Source organism: Sorex fumeus, unplaced genomic scaffold (assembly GCF_029834395.1).
Source record: "Sorex fumeus unplaced genomic scaffold, SorFum_2.1 ptg000002l, whole genome shotgun sequence".
In the NCBI taxonomy this organism is placed as follows: domain Eukaryota; kingdom Metazoa; phylum Chordata; class Mammalia; order Eulipotyphla; family Soricidae; genus Sorex; species Sorex fumeus.
In genome coordinates, this window is record NW_026606059.1 from 30,354,171 (window position 1) to 30,375,721 (window position 21,551).

A 21,551-nucleotide genomic window follows, 5' to 3' on the forward strand; every position below is an offset into this window, starting at 1 on the left:
ACTCCAGCACCAACTGAAAGGGAATAGTTTACTAACTGAATTTTTTTAGGTGCAGGAAATAAACAGTTAAATCCAAGATGGAAAGAAAATATAAAACAAGTTAATAAAGTGCATTAGAATCCATGAAATTGCAGCTGTATATATCCCAACTGGTAAACAAGAAGTTAATTATTACAGTGGGACAGATCACATAAAAGTTTGCATCAGGCTATCATAGTTTCCATGATCCTACCAGGGGAGAGGTCATTTTTTATTGCCTCAAATTAGGATTGTGAAATCATTCTCTTTTGCACAATTCCAAGATATATTACAGGTAGCATGTTGATAGTTATTCATGGCAATTAAACAAGTTCTGTGAGAACTATTAAATGTTCTTCTAGAAAGGTTATAAAAACGCATTTGGAAGGAGTAAAATATTTGAAAACCATAAAATGTAGGAAAGAAGTCAAGTAATAACCAGACTCTTGAGTGAGTTTCAGACTTACCAGTTTTAAATTAAAAATGACATGCAATGAGGAGACGGAGCAATAATATGGGAGGTGGCATTTGCCTTGCATGCAGTTGACCCAGACTAGATCCCCAGTATCCCCTATAGTCCCCTAAGCAGAATGTAGAGTGCAGATCCAGGTGTGACCCAAAAAGCCAAACAAACAAAAAGTCCCATGCAATAGGGACAAAGCAAATAATACATTGGGTAGGGCGTTGACCTTGGACATGGCCAGGCAGGGTTCAATCAATGGCATCCCATATGGTTCCCTAAGCAAGAAGTAATTCCTGAGTTCAGAGTCAAGAGTAACCCCTACGCATCAAAACAGAACAATAAAATGATATATCAGTTTAAAACTTTTTATTTAATTTTATGTTTATACTATAAATCTACAGCAATATAAGTAGTGTGATGTTGAAATAATAGTAGACATTCTTATCAATTGATAAAATTAAAAACCCAAATATAAATTTTAACTATACAAATAGTTTTTTGAAATAGAAAATCCAAGATAATAAAATCAGGAATGAAAAAGCTCTTCAACAAATAGTGTTAAGAAAATTGTCTGTGTGGAAGAATGAATTTGGAGCAGCATCTTAAACCATGAATAGGAGTGAACTCAATAAGGATTAAATACTTAGATGTTAGACAAAAATGCATAAAATATATTGAAGAAAGCATAGGTAAAATATTCCATAATGTTGGTCTTAGAGGTTTCTCAGTAATTATACTTCACTGACAAGAAAAGAAAAGAAAAGAAAAACCCAAAATGGTATCACATCAAAGTAAAAATCTTCCACATTTCTAATGAAGCTATCACTAAAACTACTGAATGGAGGTGGATTTTTCACATGCCATATAAAGGGCTAACATATAAGACATAAAGAACTGAAAAAAATCACAATAAAAAGCGAACAGTACCAATTTTTAAAAGGAAAATAAAATTGAACAGGATTTATTTTTTCAAAGAAAAGATACAGGTGGCCAACAGGCATATGAGAAATAATGTCATGACTGATTAGTAAGGAAATGCAAACCAAAATGACAATAATATATCGTCTCATACTGATAAAAATGACCTGTATACAAAAGGTCAGAAGTAATAAAGGCTGGCAGAAATGTGAGGGAAAAGGGACCTCATTCACTATTAGCAGGAATGCAAACTGGCCCTTACTCTGAAGAAAATTAAAAGTTAAAACTATCATATGTTCCAAATAATTCCACTCCTAAGAATTTATCCTAAGAACATAAACACTATATACTTGAAATTATATATAAAAATCTATGTTCATGGCAGCCCTATGGACAAAAGTCAAGATCTGGAAACATCCAAGTAGCCAACAAGAGGTAAATGCAAAAAGAAGTTGTGCTATAATTACACACCATGGGATACTATTCAGCTATAAGAAACTATGAAGGTCTCCTTTTGTTACATGAACTGAAGTGTCATATTAAGTGTATTAATTCAGAAAGAGAATGAAAAATACTGGAAGGTATTACTCAGATGTAGCAGATAAATAATAGAGCAAGAGAATAGATGATGCCCAGTGAAAAGAAACCTTATTGCGGAAGGTTAGAACTGAGGTTAAGTAGGAATTTGGGTTTGGAACAGACAGAGAATATTATAGACAGTGATATAGCAATTTAGTTGTGTTTGTGAGATAAAAATATTATGCCCCTTATAATTTTCAAAGGTTTAAACTTTTATAAACCAAGGTTACCTCAATTTAAAAAATAAGAGATGTAGCAGATTGAATGTGAAAGTTATAGAATTAAATTATCTATTTTAATTTATTCAGGTATCATAGGAAACAAGTACTTGGAAACCATGTTTATGACAAGGGGATAATTTCCAAATTATACAAATATATGTGACTTAGTACTGCACATCGAGCTTATCCTACATTTTATTGAAATAAAAAATATGACATGGAGCTACATATATTTACTGATATTTAACTAAAAATTAGCTATACATAATAAAAGCAAAGTTTAAAAAGATCATTCACAATTACTTTTTTCCTCTTTACGAAGGCTGCATTATTTGCCCACGTTTATTGATTTGTGCAGTAAATAAGAGTTTCTAAAAATCCATTTTTAATTTGTCTTTTGTACATATTGCATGTCTTGGGGATAATGATCTCCGAAATAGTGCTAGTAAAAGACACTATGTAAAAAAAAAAATTAGGACTCAGAGAGATAGTCTATGGGTACTTGTCTTGCATGCAGCTGACCCTGGTGAGCTATGTGGCAATGCATGTGGTTCCCTGTGCATCTATAGGAGTGACACCTGAGCACTAAGCCTGGAATAATCCTTGAGCATCTGTGGATGTAGCATCAAAACAAAAAAAATTAAAGAATAGGGTCCATAGCAAGAGCACAGTGGGTAGGTTGTTTGCCTTTCATGTAGCTGACCCGGGTTCAATCTCCAGCATCCTGTGTGGACTCCTGAGTACCACCAAGAGGAATTTCTCAGCGCAGAGCCAGGAGTAACCCCTGAACATCACTGAGTGTACCCCCACCCCAAATTTAAAAACAGAAACTAGCTTTCTTCTCAATTTAAGAAATATATAAAGGGAAAAACACTTGGGCATCATTTGGATTAGTGTTATCCAAAATTATGGATACGAATGTTCTCATCAATGCTTCTCCCTCTATAAAGTTTCCTCCACTGTCGATTTATCAATTCACATTTTATCTACTTATAGTTTTGATCCTCTCTCCTATTTATGACTGGATCTTTGAGTTTATTTTTCTCAAGTTTCCTGTAAGTGTTCAGTGTCTTCCCTGAGGATTGTTAATTTATTTTATTCCTTGAGCAACCAAATATAACCAGTGTTCTTCCTGTCTTTGTGTTGTTACCCAAACTGATTCTCACTCATAAGACTTTTCTCCCATCTCTGACTTTCAAAATGTGACCCATCTGGCAGTTTCTCCTCATGAAAATCACTCTAGTCCTATGATCCTACTATCAACCCAATATAAATTCAGCCTCTTTCTCACTTTTGGCTTCTTAAATCCTCTATGTCTTTAAAATAATGCACTTCATGCTATATTTAGACATTTCTGTACCTTTAGAGAAAATAGAACAAATTAGATTATTATTTTTATTTTTGCATCTCCTAAGCTATCAAGAGATAAAGGAAGAGAAAGAGGGCAGTTCCTTCTCCTTCTTGTCTTTTTTCTATATTTGTTGACTTTTCAAGATCCATAAATCTGATCATTCTGAGGTATTTAATCTGGCCTACAGAGCACATGGAAATGGACTGTAGAATCACAATGAAGTTCTTGTTTGGCAATAAAAATGTAGGGTTTGTTTAATTTGTAAACAAATTTGTAGATCAATATTGCAAAACAAATCAAGAAATCATGGAACAAGTTGGCTTGTGTGAACACACTCAAGTTCTTATAGTAACTGAAAATACACAAAAGAAAATTCAAGAAAACAAACAATAAGTCAGAAATGCATTCTTCTGATTTGTCAAAGATATATCTCATCTGATTTAAAGCTTCCCTAGAAGTAATAATCACCAAACTTACAGAATGAGCTGTTGATGTTTGTTTTATTTTCATTATTTTGATTTTCAGTTTTAGAGCAGATATACGAATACCTCAATGCGAATAATAAGGGAGAAAATGATTAGAAACATATGCTATCCATTTATAAATTTTGATTTTTTAAACTAACCAAACTTTGGCCATGTATCCCCTGTTTTTATATTTAAAGAATTCAATTACACAGAATACTTGAGTTCAAAGAATTTTGCACAGCAAAAATAAAGCTCAGATATCTTGTTTAATGACTTCTCTGATAACTGTCTTTAAAATTGTCTACAAGAATTTCGGTGACAAGAACGTTTTAATAAAGCAGATTGTATGAAATATATATAGTAAATCATCAAGAGACTTGTTATATTTCCCATTATAATTAATAATTTGTAACTTGGTTTTGTAGTAAGATTTTATTTAATGAGGTTAAGTTTTATGTATTATTAAATATTACTTTTAATTTTTTTCTACGTGTTAAAAATCAATTGAATCTTTCATATTAGAATTTTACCACAAACACAGGAACTATTTCAAAGGAAGTACGCCACATGAATAATTCAGAGGCATTTGGTTTTTAAAATCGCAAAATCTTAAGTAAAATCAAAATAATTTTCTAAAATAAGTTATGCAATAAAAATTTTCAAATTTATATTATAATATTCTGTTTCAAAGGGGAAGAAATGTTTATATTACATTTACACACACACACACACACACACATATATATATATATATATATACAGGTTAAAAATGACATCTTACATAGTTATGATAATGACAGATACTAAGTATGCAAGGCCCTCCCGTTGATCGTCGATTTGCTCGAGCGGGCCCAGTAACGTCTCCATTGGAGACTTTGTTGTTACTGTGTCTGGCATATCGAATACATCACGGGGAGCTTGCCAGGCTCTGCCGTGAGGGCGAGATACTCTCGGTAGCTTGCCGGGCTCTCCGAGAGGGGCAGAGGAATTGAACTCGGGTCGGCCATGTTGGCCGCTTGTAAGGCAATATATCAAATAATTTAGTATTTCCTGATGTGAGTTTAGATGCCCTGTGCTTTGAATATTCTGCATATTTACATAACTTGAAGGTGAAAAGCAAGAATAAAAAATCAAGATTTCCATTAGCCTTCAAAAGTAAACTATTGTTCGAAGTTTGATCTATATGTTTTCTATAAACTACTGCTTCCATTATTTCAATTGATTCATAATGGATCTTATAAGATGATACCTCAAGCATTGTTCAATATGAATCTTGAGAAACTACCCATAAAAAAAATAACCCGAGCTCAGGTTAAGGAGAACAGACATTAAATGTTACCTTTAAAATTTTTCCTCAAATAATTTCCTAAAGTTATTTCTAAAAGGCAAAATCTTGGTTGCATCTTTGGGGAATGGCAAAATTTTGTAATCCACTTATTATCACAAGCACTTTGGTTCTCAAGTATCCCAAAATCAACTGTGCCACTCTCTGTTTGGCGCAATCAACCAGAAGTTATGAGTGAGGGGTAGTGTGTAATAAAAGCAAACAACACTGGCTATAAACAAAAGCAAAATTTACACAAGAATGCCCACAAATTCTTCAAAGATTAATTTCCTCTTCACTCTTGTTAAAAAAAAGAGAGAGATGGAGGATTAGATTAGCACCTCCTAAAATACCAGAAGTTTGTTTGAAATTAATGAACATTGTACAGCATTGTCATTTTGAAAATAGAAGTTCATAGACATTTGGCTAAATGAACTCAAGTAAATAGACAAAAAAAAATGGCAACAAAAGAAAACAGAATTTGTTGATTCAAGACTGCTCAGGAACTTCATGGTGTACATTTTTAGGAAAGGCTCTAGAGCATTTTTTCCAAGTTCAGAGTGGACAATATTTTTTTCTCATTTTAAAACAGGATACTGGTTATATTTGACATGTTTATTTTAAATTGTATATCTCCTTTTTTTCTCTTGAAAAGTTGGTATTACATCGATGGTATGGTTTAAACTTAAAATATCTCAAGTATCGTGAAATATAAAGTCCCCAAACTTATTTTAGAACAAAATTACTTTAATATATTTTTATGGAACAACTCATATTTCTTGAAAATGCCAAGAAGCATCTAGTTGTTTTATACCCTTATAAAGGTACCATGATCCTAGTCCTCAAAGAGAAAAGTAGACTGGAATAATCAAGAAAAATAGAGAAAGATTTTTTAGCAGTAGGTCTACCTATCTTGAAAGATCTGCTACTCTACAGAAGTAGTAGAAATCTCTCAACATTTATTACGACTCTGAAAATTGACCTAAAACTTGCAACAACCCATAATGGTCCTCCCGTTGTTCATCGATTTGCTCGAGCAGGCCCAGTACAGTAACGTCTCCATCATAAGACTTGTTGTTACTGTGTTTCGCATATCGAGTACATCACGGGGAGCTTGCCAGGCTCTGCCGTGCGGGCAAGATACTCTCGGTAGCTTGCCGGGCTCTCTGAGAGGGGCGGAGGAATCGAACTCGGGTCGGCCATGTTGGCGGCTTATAAGGCAAACGCCCTACCGCTGTGCTATCGCTCCAGCCCTTAAAACATTTAAAAATTAAACACTATTGAATCTCAATAAAGACAGTGAGTTATGTCAAGTTTTTATTTATAAAATATTAACTTCTTCTTGTAAGCTCTGCTGTGACATTGAAATCCAGAAACCTTACAAGATACTGTAAAAATATTAGCTTAACATTTACTAGAAGAGGAAAAGTAGGTTTAAAGTTCCCTTAAATATTCAATATTTGGAAAATCCTCACTATTTAACTTATAACAAGGCTATTTGGAAAATTATCAGTGGAATGACTTGACAAAAATGATTCAATAGAGTTCATTTACTGAGAAACCATTTACTAAGAAACATACCATGTTCCTATGACATTGCTAGTAACAATGAGGGGCAGTATAATACAGAGCAAATGGCGGTGACAGTGATATCAGTTGTGAACAAACAAGAAGCTTATCAATTACAGTGAAAAAGAAAATCTGGGGGCCAGAGCGATAGCACAACAGGTAGGGAGTTTGCCTTTGCACGGGCCCAACCTGGTTCTGTATGCAGCATTCTATATGGTTTCCCAGCAATGCCAGAAGTAATTCCTGAATGCAGAGCCAGGAGTAACCCCTGTGCATCACTGGTTGTGAAATAGAAAGAAAAAAAAGAAAAAAGAAGAGAATATGGCGAATGAAATCTCCAAAATGACTTTGAAAAGCCCTGACATATACAGTTGTGGACTGAGAAAGATCTATAGATGTGCAATACTATGTCCCAAAGGATAGAACTTATTATGGTTCTGTCTCTCACTCTTGGTTGAGCAAAAGGCCCTGCATCAGTTGAGTTGTAGTATTTATTACATGTCTTAATATTCTGTCCAGTAATTTACTGTCTACTAAGCTACTAATCAGAAACTTCAGAGTCTTTACAACAAATAATATAGACTTATACTAATTCATGAAAATCACAAAACATAGCAAAAATACTAACAAATGAGCAATTAATAAAAAACACCTTGCGGGGGGCTCTAATTTCCAGAGATGCCACATTATCTAATATTGTGTGTAGGTTTCAATAAAGTGGCACTTTAAAAATAAATTTTATTATCACAAATTTTGAAAAACTTCAGTATAATTCACATGAATAAAAGAAAATTTAACATAGATGCTCTCTCAAGAAAGCCACGGTGATGAACTGACTTTAACTATATATATATATATATATATATATATATATATATAAATATATAGAGGGAAGAAGTATAAATATATTAAAAGTACAAATATGTTAAAAGTGCATTTTTCACTCTCTCCAAATGCAGGCTGTCAATAAGGAAAGACAAATGAGAAGCAAAAATAGAAGTTCTGGAATGAAAATCAAAATTTTACTAGAAGGGCTCAGTAACAGATCTTAATATAAAAATCAAAGAAACTAGATAAGTCAGTTGAGATTGAGTCTAAGGAAGCAGAAAATCATGGGAAAAGTTAACATTTATTTACAGACTCTGAAAGAAGCCATCAAGGGTACGGACATATATAATCTGAGTCTCAAAAGAAGAGGGAAGAGAAAAAAAGGGGCAGAAAGACTCCTGGACAATGCCCTCCTCCAAGAGCCACCGTCTTATTGACTCACCTACCAGCCCCGCTCTACCTAAATCCCTCTTCAATGCGGGTGAACTGAATACTTGCCCTGAGAAAGGCCCAACAGCTTGATGCTGCAACCGTGCCCAGGGCTCAACTCTATTGCTTCACGAATATTCTCTGCAGAGATGCAACTGTTTATAATTCTAGGTACATCAGTCTCCAGGCTGAGAACACTGGTGTTTTCCAGAGTCATGCATCTCACCACAACCCATGTACTTCCAGAAGCCCTGACAACCTCATGTACCTCTCACACCCACCACCATGTTGGCTCACTAGCCAGCCCTGCTCTACAAATTCCTGTCTAAACTTCCCAGGAGAAGCAGCCCAACGAGCTAAAATGCATGGAAAATTGGGCAGTGCAGCTGAAAACTCTGGAGCATCCATAGGAGTAAGGCAGGTCAAACACCTCCCAGCAGAAGTCCCCAGATCCCACTGATGCAGCCACACTGAGGGCTTAACTCTACTGCTTCACAAAAATTCTCCGTAGAGATGCATAACTACAAATAACTTAAGGTACCAGGTGCCCAGGATGAGGACCCTGGTTTTACTCTGAGTGAAGTTGGGGAAAGTCCCCCAACCACATTCTTTTGTGAGCCCAGGAAGCCCCACCCAATGCCACAACTGCTTTGTGTTGAATACCTCCCTGGCCCTGTTCTATGGATTCCAACTCAGGGAATTCAGGTCAGCTTGGGGGCTTTGGGAGAAGGCTCTGCATGTGTGAAAATATCTAGGAATTTCTTCACTCCTGAACCCTGTTCCAAAGTCCTGGAGCTGGCCTACACTTAATCATGCATTTCTCCCCAGATTTCCTGCATAAACCCACCCCAGAACGCATTTTGGATGCAGACTCCATAACCTCTTCAGGAGACCCGTGAATCCTGCCTGGAAATGCCTTGGGAAAAAAAAAAAAGGATTTCTGCCTGATTCCTTTCTTGGTTCCTGCTTCCCTGCTTTTTCTTTTTGTGAGCCTGTCACGGACATTTCACCAACTAAATTTCCTAGGAGATGCATGCCAAGAAGCTAAAGTTCATGGATATACAAGTCCCCATGGCTAAGATCTCCAAGGCAGCCTCGGGAAGCAGGTGGGCTGAAATACCCACCCTGCCAAAAGCCCTGGCTGCCTCATCCACACATCACTACTGCAGCCATGTCAAGGATTAAACTCTACCTCTTCATGAATATTCTCTGCTCAGATGCCAAATTGAATCATTTAAGTATCTAGGCTGAGAATTCTGGTGTTTTTAGAGTCAGGTGGGTAGCCTCTCTGCACACCCCACACTTCCAGAAACCCTAGAAGCCACACCCACCTTCTACAGAAGCTGCTATGTTGACACACCCACTGGCCCTGCTCTCTTGAGGAGATGCACCCCAAATTCATTGAAAACATTGGTCCCCAATGTAGAAAACTTCAGGGCACCCTTGGGAGGCAGGGAGAATAAATACCAGTCCCACCCAAACCTTGGCAACTGCATCCACACCCACTGCCACAGCCATCCCAGGGCTCAACTCCGCACCATTGAATATTCTCTGCAGAACGTCAAACTGAGAATAATTTTAGGTATCCCTGTGCCTAGTCTGAGAACTTTGGTGTTTCTCAGAGACAAAGTGGCCGCCTCCCCATTTCTACTCCCCTACCCCATACACCTCAAAGCCCTGGCAACCATACCCACCTCTCATATCTGAAGCCATGTGGACTCATTGGCCATGACCATAGATTCTATAGTTTCCTGACTGTGTGGCCACCTCCTAGTTCCTCAATATGAATACTCCAGTAGGAGTTCACTAAATTAGATGGGAAAGTAACATAGAAGCCATCGAAACTTAACAGAAACAATAATATAGATGGTCCAACTAGAAACAAAAGGCTTAATAAATTCTAAGACAAAGACTTAACAATCCTGTGATTAGATTTAGCAATTTTCACATAAAAATTATTTTTATGGGGCTGGAGTGATAGCACAGTGGGTCGGGCATTTGCCTTGCACACAGCGGACCAGGGCTCAATTCCCAGCATCCCATATGGTCTCCTGAGCACTTCCAGGAGTGATTCCTGAGTGCAAAGCCAGGAGTAACCCCTTAGCATCACCAGGTATGAACCAAAAGGCAAAAAAAAAAAAACAATTATTTTTATGCTTACTGATTTTAGGGCATTCACCTTGCGCATGGCCGGCCCTGCAAAGCCAGATTCGATTCCTCCACCCCTCTCAGAGATCCCGGTAAGCTACTGAGAGTATCTCGCCCACACGGTAAAGCCTGGCAAGCTACCTGTGACGTGTTCAATACGCCAAACACAGTAGAAACAAGTTTCACAATGGAGACATTACTGGGCCCGCTTGAGCAAGTAGATGAAGAACAGGATGACATTACAGTACTACTGATTTTAATACTGGAGCTTTGTTATATAATCAATTTCAACTAGAATAGTATCAACAGTTGTGACTTTTCCTTACATTATTATTTATTCAAAATATTGATGGAAAAATTCATAAATTTCATTAAACATACATATTCATGAAGCTAAATAAATTTCCTTTGAATTAGTCAATGATAGTACCATTCACATTTGAAAGAAAAGGTTAAAGAAACCACAAATAAATACTTTTATCTGGCATTCCTATCCAGAGTAGTAGAAAGAGTCCAAGACTAGTTGTGAACTTTAATCCTTTAACATTAACTGCTGATAATTCAAAATTATTTAATTTTTTGAAGTAGCATTTCTATATTACCCTTTGAAGTAGCATTTCAGTATTATCCTTTCAAGGTCTAAGAATTTTACAGTATGTTTTATTAACATTTCAATTATTTAGTTTTATAGATCACAATTTCCTAGTAAATAGTTATCCGATAAGCACTGCTAAATAAAATCAGTTTTTTTCAAAATTTAATAAAATTTACCATTTTCTTATTATTGGGCCTGCTCGAGTAAATTGATGAACAACGGGAGGACAGTGCTACAGTGCTTACTATTGCTGGGGCTGAAAAGGCTTGAATGTGTGTTTTGCATGCAGGACACTGGGTTCTATCCACAGCACTGAATGGTTCCCTAAGCCCTACCGGAATCACTCCCTGAAAGATTAAGGACATTTCATATTACTCTGTATAAATATATCTTAGGAACATACATTATTGTATTTTTTAATAATCACTAAAATTTAGGAATTTACTACCAATGGCATAGCACTCTTTCTACCTTTTGTTTCACACGTTCTTTTTGTAATTAATAAAGTATTGGTTCATTTATTACATCATATTTTATATCTAGTATTTGTCATGTTTTTCTCTCCCGCTCCTTTTTTATTAGAAATTATTCTTTTTTTAAAGTTTTATTCATTATTAAGAACTGTGAACATGTTTTCAAAATTTTGATTTTTTCATATTTGAAATTTCTCCTAAACTTTTCTTGTTAAATTTGAAGTAGTTCCTTTAGTAAAATTCTATGAATACTCATATGTGGTAGTTTATTTGGGCAGAGAATTTCCTCTCTAGCTATCGAAAATGTGTAACATCAACTGAGAATACTCCTATAAATCTAGATTTGTTCTTTCATTGATCTACATAAGATTTTTTTAAATTCTTTTCAATGTTTACCTGCTTTTTGATATTCTTTATAGATGTGTATATAAAAATAACCATGTTTGTTATGTTTTCTAATTAGATAATTCAAATTAGATTTTTATTTATTCCTGGGAAACTTTCATTTTATTTTTCGTCATTACCATTCTTTCCCTCTCTAATCTTTAACCCATGGAGCTGGTAATAGGTAAGCATGCATGTATGCATGTATAAATATGTTTTATATTAAAAAATTACAGGTGTATTTCATAGGTATTAATTTAGGGGAGGAGTTTTTGGTAACAAAAGTAAAATATATGGTCTCATACATTATATCTCATTTCTTAAGCTATAACTCAATTTTTTCATGTTCTTCAGTTACATGTTCAGGATCACTTTTTAATTTCTTTAATTATCTAGGTTTTTAAAATGCGATACTAAAGACATTGATTGAACTTCCAGTTTCAACTACCATCTTTTTGCTTTTAGAAATCTGATAATATTTTATGTTTGCCTTTTTTCTTACTTTCCTCTTCTTTCAGTATTTCATTGTCCTTTTATTCTTTAAATGGTTTTGACATACTTTTAATGTGAACTCTTTCTGAATAATTGATAACTCCAAATTCTTGATTTCTAATTCAATTTCTGGCTTCTACTCACGCTTCCTTGTGTTGCTGAATCTTTTCATGCAGTCTGTAAATTTTGTTTCAGTGTTCTTCAGCAGGAGTTCATTTTTAGAAGTTTTAAGTGCCTCAGTTCTTGCATTTATAGATGATGGCATTGAATAAATTCTAATGATATAGTTCATCTAATTTTTATTAAAATTTGGGGTTCCTTTTAAGATAGGTGATTTAAATTATTCCCAAGCAGCCAAAGTACAGACATGAGAACATAGTTTCTAATAAATATAACTTTACAGTTTTCATCCAAAGTCCAGAAAATATTGTAAATGTCCTTGTTTCTACAGCTGGACAGTGCATTCTCTTTTTATACCACAGGCACCTCTTGGTGGTGTCAAATTTTATATAATATCATAGCAGTTCCCTTCCTTAAAAGAATTAGGGGGTCACACTGCAAGAGCTAAATATAACTGTCACTGTTCTCCCGTTGTTCATTGATTTGTTCGAGCAGGCCCAGTAATACTGTGAGACTTGTTACTGTGTTTGGCATATCAAATATGTCACGGGTACTTGTCACGGGTGGCTTGCCAGGCTTTGCCATGCGGGCGAGATACTCTCAGTAGCATGCCGGGCTCACTGAGAAGGGCAGAGGAATCGAACTCGGGTAGGCCGTGTATGCTGCGTGCAAGCAAACGCCCTACTCACTGTGCTATCCTCTAGCCCTTAGACGTAAATTCAAATCTGAAGTGACACTGAATCACCATAGCATTAGGTCCCATTTACTTTGGCTTTGCTTTCTTTCTTCTGGGCATCATGTTGTTGTTTTGATTTTTGGCTTGCTTCTTTTTTTCTCTTGGTTTTTTTGTTCATATTTTAAAGTTTCAAAATGTGATTAGAACATACCGATTGGCCTGAATTTAATTTGTGGCTTTGTTGGTATTGTACTGCTCACCAGATGGCCCATCCCTCTGTTTCACTCCATTCTTCCAAGTCCAGCTTACCTTCTCCATCCTTACATTCATATCCAATTTTAGCTTATGGATGGGGAGAAGCAGACTGTGTCCAAGATCTAATTACTCTATGGAAACAGTTCTGGAAACACAACTAACTGATTCACTAGACTTCATTGCCATAGTACTCAATCTTTGGAATAAGATTAGAATAACTGTGCAGTTTATTAGAAATGTTTAAATTTAGAGTCCCATATACAGAGACTCTGATTCATTAGGTCTGTAATAGAGTCCAAGAATATTAGTATCAATAAGTACCCTCGTTAATTTAAATAGCTGTGATTTTAGCTATGTACTGACTTTAGATCATAATTGGAGATATTAAAAATACATCTTGCATGAGATTTTTAAAGCATGTTACTTGAAATTTCATGCTAAATGCAGAGTAGAAAAATCTAATTAATTAATGGTTCTGTTTATCTGATTTATAATAAAATGTTTTATAACTTCCTGTTTAAATATTTCAACTTCTTTTCCTGAAAATGCATTTTTATAAAATTTATTTTAACTATCTTACTTTTAAATGATGCAATAATAAATAAGCACAACTATAAAGATTCTGACACTTGGATGCCTTCCACCATGATAATTTTGTCTCAGGAGAAATTAGAAAATTCCACAAAATTACCTATATGTAATTTATAGAAAACTGAGTCAAGGAACAGTTGTTGCTATTGGAATGAGGAATCTTGTCATTTTCTTCACTCATAAATTTTGAGTATATGAGTCTCTGGACCCTAAATCAGATGGTGGATTCATATGAAATAATGGCTTTATTTTTACATAAAGGTCGATGATCCATACATATCTTTCCTGCTGCTTCACAAACCACATGCACATCAGAGAAGATGGTGTTGCCTCTGTGACTCCATTGTCCAAGGACCTAAATTTTGAATACTGCTCAAGAAAAGTATTAACATCTTTGTGCTATGAATTTGGCTACAATATTAGCTAGCGTTCCATTTCCAGGTGGCTTCCATTACCATCTAATTATTTTTAAACACTGACTTTATTTCAAGCAATTTACCATTGTCAAGGGTCACTTCTAAGTACAACATTGTTGAAATCAAATATTTTTTATTCTAGGGCTCAGGTTAGATGGTATTATTTAGGAATGGTGTTATATAGAATTATTGGTAGATAAAAAGGCAAAAATCTTGATGAACATATATATTAAATATTAAAATTAAAAACCTATACATAATTTTATGATTCTGTCACAATTATTTGTTTCAAATTTCCAACTATCCCATGAACAAATTGTAGTGTATTAAAGAAATTTATTAATTTAGTCACCAGTAATTTATTCACTTATTAACACTTATTATTATAATTGTGGGCTTATTACATAATCCAATAAGAGGAATTTCATCTCTCAAAGAATTTGTGCCAAGGAGGAGGATATGATACAATCCACTAGCAATATTTTGTGAAAGTATATGCAAAAACACATGATTTGATGAGAGGGGTTGATGAGTATTTTGAAGACTTCGAGGATTTTTTTGCATTAGTAAGCTATTTTCCAGGTTTCATACTCAATGCTCATATATGAATATGATGAGGAAGAATGCATGGCTTGTTAATTGGATTAAACACATTACTTTGATTTTATTTGCTTTTAAGTTCTGATTTATTGTAATTGTGAAATACTCATAGACTTAATTCATGGGGAATTCTGAAAAGATATCTTTCACCTCATCTTGCTAACTTCAATACTGTGTTGAGTCTATTAATCAAAGTAAAATTCAATTACATGAACCATCTTTATACATACATTAGCTTGGAAAGACTTTTTTACGTAAAGTTTATGAGGTTTAAAATAATTTGGTGAAGACTATTAAATCCAATGTCTAAACTGACAATCTACTTACATCTAAATGCTTGGGATGTAGAAAGGGAATAAATATTTATTTGTTCTATAAAAAGTTGTGGGTTCCTTTTAATTCTTTCAGTTTTGCAAGATTATCTATTTTGTGTCTGATGTAAATCTTTTCTTAGATCATTTTACTTAGAATTTCTTGCCTTAAAGATTTTTCCCAAGTACTGTTTTTGTACTTACTATAATCTGATTTCTCAGTCTCCATCAGTTATTTCCTATAGAAGGTGTTGCTTCCCTCCAGTGGAATCTGTATAATGTCACCATGTTCTTCACTGTATTTCCGAATGTGCCAGCTGAGTGATATTTGGGCTCTGTGCTCTCCTGAACACTTCGACTGTGTCCTTCTCCTGACTTCATTCCTTTACAGGTTATGTAAGCCTGCTGTTATCGAGTGGGATAAGGACATTTTAGGACACTTTACATTATAGAAGACTATTCTGCTGGCTCCCTCAGAATACAGAATAATAATGCCTGTGATGTAAGTATTCAGTATCTGGGAGTCAAGTTCAGGGGAACAACTAATTAATCACTTCACAACAATTGCCATCATGAAATATAATATAATGATTTTTCCTCTCTGTAAGCTGCAATTAGTTGTTTGTAGTCCCCCCCCACCCCACACCCCGTCTTTCTCTTTTTCTTTCTGTGCTCAGGCATGGATCATGCAGTTTATTGAACTCTTTCTGCAGTCTGACCAAATTTGGGTATGCTATTATTTTAAAAGAGTATTCCTATATAATCCAGATAGCAATCTTCCATCCTTCTGTATGAATCCATATGATACCAACATTTCAATATACCTCAGAAGAACATGTTCTGAGTCTATGTTACATCATAATATGTTATACTATGGTAGATTAACTAATCATTGTTATAATTACAGTCCATTGACAAATCAAACAGTATAGACTATATTTATTTGGGGGGAGGCCACACCCATTGATGCTCAGGACTTATTCCTGGCTCTGTGCTCTCAGGAATTATTCCTGGTGGTACTTGGAAGGCCATATGAGATGCCAGGGATAGAACCGAGGTTGGCTGCATACAAGGCAAATGCCTACACTCTGATCTCTCCAGTCCCAAGACTCTATTTATTTTAAGTTCATTATAAAAATAAATTTATTATATAAATTTAGAGCATTTACTTTTTACATTAATTCAACATTTAAAAAAATATTGTCATTTATGACAATGAGCTTGTTTGAATTTTTAATAATCACAAGTTATCCAGTGTCATGTCTATAGTATCTACAGAAGATGGAATTTCTAAATAGAACTTTATGTTTATCACAAGGAACCATTTCTTCTTTTATGGTATAACACGAATTAGAATACCACTTTATCAATTTCTGCATCGCAGTGAAGACTTTTTTAATTTAATTTTTATAAATTTATTCACAATAATTGATACATTTAGTATTCAAACACCAATCTCACACCCCTTACACCTTCCCACCACCATATTTTGAATGTTTCCATTCTGAACTCCAAATCCTATCTCCAAAACAGAAACAAAGTAATTTATTTTGTATTGTTTATTATGAATAATTCTCTAAAAATAATCCTAAAAGTTTTCTTAGAGGAAAGCGTGTGAAGATTGCTGTGTTTCACATAGGAGCCATTAAACCCTTCTGTAAGAGATTAGTAACATGTTGTTAAAGGTTGAGCCTTGTGTGCTTATATATATTATACATAATATATATCACTGTCCTCCCGTTGTTCATCGATTTGCTCCAGCAGGCCTAGTAACGTCTCCATTGGAGACTTTGTTGTTACTGTGTTTGGCATATCGAATACATCACGGGTAGCTTGCCAGGCTCTGCCGTGCAGGCAAGATACTCTCGGTAGCTTGCCGGGCTCTCCGAGAGGGGCAGAGGAATCGAACTCGGGTCGGCCATGTTGACCGCGTGCAAGGCAAATGCTCTACCGCTGTGCTATCGCTCCAGCCCCCAATATATATATATATATATATGTATATATATATATATATATATTCATTATATATATATATATATATATTTCCACCTAAAACTCATTGCCTTCTACTTCAATCCCAATCAAATGTGGTGTTCTACTCTTGGTATCTCAGTGGTGTATGAGATGTCGCACAGCCACATTTGTGGTTCAGGAATAGATTCACTCATGGGTGAGGCTCGTCCAAGTGTGTGGAGATTGGCCTTGAGCGTGGCAGTGATTGAGTTCTGAAGGTTTTCTTCTTATTAAAAAATATTTTTAAATGGAATCACTGTGAGATAGACTGTTACAAAGCTGTTCATGATTGGATTGGATTTCAGTCATACCATATTCCAACACCCATCCCTTCACCTGTGTACATTTCCCAGCACCAGTGTTCCCAGGTTCTCTCCCATCACCCTCCCCTCCTCCATCCCCTGCCTGCCTCCCCCTCCCTCTATCTCTTACTCTTCCTCTCTTTCCCCTTTTGGGCATTGTTATTTGCAACATTGATAGTTAAAAGTTATCAAGAATATTCCTTTACTTACTTTAACACTTAGTTCTTGTCCAGCATGATCATTCTCAGCTATTATTGTCATACTGGTCTCTTCTCCATATTAGCTATTCTCAGTTCCATACACACCTGTGGTTAGAGGTTAGATTCCACCATTGACCACTCTTCCTAACTCCTGTTTTCCCTGACCATGGATATTAGTAGGCTTTTGCCTTGCACGCAGCTGACCTGGCCAACCCAGGTTTGATTCCTCTGCCCCTCTCGGAGAGCCTGGCAAGCTACCGAGAATATCTGGCCCAGCAAAGACTGGCAAGCTCCCTGCAACGTACTCAACCTGCCAAACCCAGTAACAAGTCTCAATGGAGACGATACTGGTGCCTGCTCGAGCAAATCGATGAACAGCGGGAGGACAGTGTATATATCTTATATACCACAAATGAATGCAGTAATTCTATATCAGTCCCTCTCCTTCGGACTCATTTCACTCAGCATTCAGCATGATACTCTCCATGTACATCCATTTATAGGCAAATTTAATGACTTCATTTTCTTAACAGCTGCATAGTATTCCATTGTGTACATGTGCCATAGTTTCTTTATCCATTTGTATGTTTTTGGGCACTCAGGTTGTTTCCAGATTCTGGCTATGGGGAATAGCACTGCTATGATTATAGGAGTGTTTATGGTGTTTCTGCTGTGTGATTTTGGGCCCCCAGGGTATACACCCAGGAGTTTTGAAAGTTTTCAGCTGCCTGGGTTAGTTCTGTTGGGGAGGGAAGGGGAACTCACTCGCCCCTGAGCTGTGCAATAGGTTAGTGCATGGTACTTATATGGCAGTGGGAGTGGAGTTAAGACATTATTAAATCAAGTTCTGTGGACATAAATATTAGCTTATTCATATTTTCTCTCTCTAAAAAATATGAATTATTTTTCAGGCAGAGTTTTAGTAAAAGCAAATACATTCATTGTAGATTTTCTTTGGCTAATTCAAGCAACTTGTCAAAAAACAGCATTGTCTACTCACGTTTATCTTGTTCTGTCTCTACTCCTTCACTTTCTGTGTCACTTGGCAAAGTCCATGGTTGATGAACTACCTGCAATTGCTTTAAAGATTCATCCTGCAAAAAATATATATTTTGGGTTAAACTCTGAGTTAGTATCATAAATACCAATATGAATAAACACTTTAGTTTGAATGAAACACATGGTCAAAAAGATAAATAATGACAATTTCTTTAAAACCGCTAAGAGTTCTTTTTTTATGTAGGAATATTGCTATTTATTCATAAGCCACTGATTAGGCTGATCAAATTGTGCATGAACTCCACCTTACTTCCCCCCCCCCATTATCTGTAATTTTATTTATTGAATCACCATGAGAGCAGTTACAAAGCTTGTGGGTTTAACTCTCAGTCATACAATGAAACACCTGTACCTTCACCAGTGCCCATTATCCACCAACAAAAAGTATGCCCCAATTCCATACCTCCCCCTACCTGTGGGGCAGATGATTTCCACATTACTCTCTACTTTGACATTCAATATTTTGACACCAGACCCACCATTATTATTTGGGATTTTACCCCAAGACCTAGATCTGCCAAAAAGGCAATGGTAGACAACTTATTTTCTATTACTGGCTGGAGCGATAGCACAGCGGTAGGGCGTTCGTCTTACAAGCGGCCAACATGGCCAACCCGAGTTCTATTCCTCTGCCCCTCTCGGAGAGCCCGGCAAGCTACCGAGAGTATCTCGCCTGCACGGCAGAGTCTGGCAAGCTCCTCGTGACGTATTCGATATGCCAAACACAGTAACAACAAAGTCTACAATGGAGACGTTACTGGGCCCACTCGAGCAAATCAACGAACAACGGGAGGGCCTTTACATTTACCTTTACCTTACTGGCTATAAATAACATATGATGTTGTGCGGCTGCAGTAATGATCATGTACTTTTGAAATTCTGAAATTTTAACAATTAACTCTGGAGGGATTTCTTGCCAAAACCTGCTGGGTTCTGAGATTTGTTCCTGAGTCTCTGGGATCATGGCTGCTAAGCAGCTTGATCAAGAGCCAGAGAAGCCATTCCTGGGTGGTGACGCAGGGTCTCGTTGGGATGAGGATGAAAGGGCCAGCTTCACCCCCATCTTGTCAGGCCCCGTGTGTCTCGTCACTGCAGGCCCAAACCTGACTGTACAGTGTCCTGTGGACGATTACGTCCATCGGGCCGCGAGGGGGAACAGGCCAAGGCATGAAACCTATTCCCACCTGGGGTTGCCCCACGTCAGTAACCTACTGCAGGGACTGGACTCATTTCTGCCAAAAGCCATTGGGTTTGGGGATTTGTTTTTGAGTCTGTGGGATCATGGCTGTTAAGCAGTTCGATCAGGAACCAGAAAGGCCATGCCTCCAATTATATAGTTGAGCCGTAGGTGGTTTGTGGGTGTGTTTCCACATATCTCACTTTTGGCCTTTTACTTTATTGGTTAACTCCGCCCCAAGTTTTTGGGGTCTGGCCAAAGGCACAGCAGCAATTTGGGGGTATCTGGAATTCTGAAGGCGCCATATGGCTGCTGATGCACTCGCCTCACAGGTACAGACTGACCTGCTGGCGGCACCATACACCGCAAAACCGTTAAGAGTTCTAAGTTTATATTCAGTTTCATGTTTTAGACAATTCATGAAAAATGTTGTCACTTTTTTCATTCTCCTTCTTAATAAGACTGAATCTCTTAATAAGAAAATTATATAGTCTATGTTCCTTTCTTAATTTTAATGAATGTTTTAGCACTTGTGAGTGGAGCTATATTAAAATATTTCATACAAATTTGCACAAGATTTGCTTCTTTGCCTTCAAAGTTTTAAATGCTCTTTAATAAGAATAAAAATTAAGCTTTAGTGTACAGTCACAGCATGATCGTTCAGTATCGCTTCACTAACTTTTTCATCTTGTCACTTCCTTATTTTTGTTTGAATATTTGCCATATATATCTTTTCGCTGCTCTGTCTTTCTATCATTTAAAATATATCTTTATTATCTGCTCTTTGTAATAGCCTAGTTATGGACATCTCCGAAATTCTCTAGAATAAAGTTTTATACCTTCCCATTTTCTCCCCAACTGTTCCCTAGGAGAGTGAAATTCTTAAGAAGCCACGTGATACATCATCCTTCAATGAACTCATTATTCCAAGTATAACATCCATACTTAAGTCTCTTTACAATCTATTCTTGTCACACTTGATCTATCACCACTACAGTCTCCATTCTATTTTGAGTGACACTTTCACAGGGCTATAATTACCAGGTGGTTTCTCAATTTTGTCATTTCATCAGATCTTCTAAGAAATTTATACATGTTATATTTCCTATATTACATTTCCCTATTTATCTCAAACATTAAAATATCTACTAAGGTGAAGTGTCATGTCCAATAAAAGTCTTTGATTCGCTTCCAAAACAGCTGCTCTTAAACTCTTTTATGTGTCTTTTGCTCCAATATAACAATTACTGCATATTAGCTGTCTTTATGCATCATAAATTATACGAAAATTCTTTGAAAACCTAGATCACTGTTTTAGCCTATGCATTTCCAGTTCCTATAATATACTTGTCTGACCTAAACAAAAACCAAAAAACAACTACAAGAACTCATTCAGCAAATCTTTCTATAGGAAAAAGGAAAAATGAAAATAATCAAGGGAGAAAAGGGATAAAAAGATAATCTAGACCTTATTTAGAGTAAATTTCAGTATCAAATTTATTTAATTCAAGACTATCACTTCAAATATATCTTGAAAATTAAAGTAAAATTAATGTATCCTATCAAATTATT

At 36.0% G+C, this 21,551-nt stretch overlaps 1 protein-coding gene across 2 annotated transcripts in view; it reads right to left on the reverse strand.

Annotated features, from left to right (window-relative positions):
• The window catches only part of CUNH8orf34 (chromosome unknown C8orf34 homolog), a 339,451-nt gene that overhangs the window by 14,922 nt on the left and 302,978 nt on the right, over positions 1-21,551 (reverse strand). For both annotated transcript variants that reach the window (XM_056108308.1, XM_056108259.1), the window contains exon 12: positions 18,744-18,837. In XM_056108308.1, coding sequence (XP_055964283.1) covers positions 18,744-18,837 — 94 coding nt within the window. The remainder of the gene's footprint in view (positions 1-18,743; positions 18,838-21,551) is intronic.